This window comes from Buceros rhinoceros, unplaced genomic scaffold, assembly GCF_000710305.1.
Source record: "Buceros rhinoceros silvestris isolate BGI_N320 unplaced genomic scaffold, ASM71030v1 scaffold31363, whole genome shotgun sequence".
In the NCBI taxonomy this organism is placed as follows: domain Eukaryota; kingdom Metazoa; phylum Chordata; class Aves; order Bucerotiformes; family Bucerotidae; genus Buceros; species Buceros rhinoceros.
This window is the reverse complement of record NW_010402364.1, coordinates 1-1,156: the sequence shown is the minus strand read 5'-3', so window position 1 is coordinate 1,156 and position 1,156 is coordinate 1. Positions and strand designations below refer to the sequence as shown.

The 1,156-nt window shown below is 59.4% G+C and overlaps 1 protein-coding gene across 1 annotated transcript in view; it reads right to left on the bottom strand.

Moving 5' to 3' along the window:
• Window positions 1-777, bottom strand: part of ENTPD8 (ectonucleoside triphosphate diphosphohydrolase 8) — a gene marked incomplete at its 3' end in the record, with an annotated part of 7,445 nt that extends 6,668 nt beyond the window's left edge. Inside the window, exon 1 of the mRNA XM_010132625.1 lies at window positions 655-777. Coding sequence (XP_010130927.1) covers window positions 655-777 — 123 coding nt within the window. The remainder of the gene's footprint in view (window positions 1-654) is intronic.
• Between the last annotated feature and the right edge of the window lie 379 nt (window positions 778-1,156).

Below are 1,156 nucleotides of genomic sequence, written 5' to 3'. Positions count from 1 at the left end.
GTTACATACCTTTTGTGTCTACGCATGGCCCCACCTTGGGCCAGCAGCTCTCCCATCTCAATTGCTCTCTGCTCCCCCATGGCTGCACCCAGCTTGGGCAGGGACTGGCAGGGCCACGCCAGCCCCAGTCCAGGAGCACCCAACCGTGTGCCTCTCCCCCATAAAGCCCTCCACCTCACCCTAAAACCATGCCAACCCTCTTCCAGCAGCCAGGGTGGGATGCTGAGCCGCAGGGGAGGGACAGGGAGGAGCCACAATGCTTGTCTTGTGCTGTGAGTGGGTTAGAACGGGCTGCTGGGAGCTGGCAGCAACAAAGGCCATGGGGATATTTATCACCCTGTTGTGTGGTGCCCTGGGAGGGCAGAGGGAGCAGGCAGGGCTTTGCCCTGCCCATCTGCCCCAAGATAACCTCCTCAGGTGCATAGCGTGGTGGCTAGTTTCAGAGGAGGCTTCCTCCCCCGACCACAGAGGGGCCAGGCTGCCTCTCTTCTCCCTGAATCTAGAGATGGGAAGAAAACACCCACCCAGCTACCACAGGGACCTGCCTACTGACCCCCTTCACTCCCAACCCCGAAGACCAGCTGCTCTCTCTGAGCAGCTACCCAAGGTGCCAGGTCTCTGCAGTGGTGCTTGGGGGCATCCTTCTGGGCTCACCTTGACTGTGGGTGGCAGGGTGACATCTTCAACCTTCACCAGGTTGAGAACAAGGGCAATGATGGAGAGCGCGACCAGCGCCCCGACGATGGCGCTGGTGAAGTGCTTCTTGTCAGCGAACATTGAGGTGAAGGCTCCTGCAAACCCAGCACAGGAGAGAGGCGGTTGGACACAGCCAGCTGGGAACAGCGTTACTCGGTGACAGCGGCAAGGACATCAGCTCCAAAAGCTGTCCCTAGGCTGACGTGATCTCAAGCTGCCTAACTTGGAAATCCGGGTGCGTAACCAGATGTTCCCCTGGGAAAAGCAGTATTAGGATAAAATCGGGGGGCTGGAGGAAAGAGGGGCGGGTTGCCCAGCAGCCTGGCACAGCCGCAGTGGGATCACAACAGTCTTCCCTGTTCCACACCCGCTCAGGCTCTGCTCACCACTACTCGGAAGAATCAGGTCCAGGAGGAGCAAAGGAAACAGCACCAGAGAGAGGAGAGCGTGGGAACCCGCA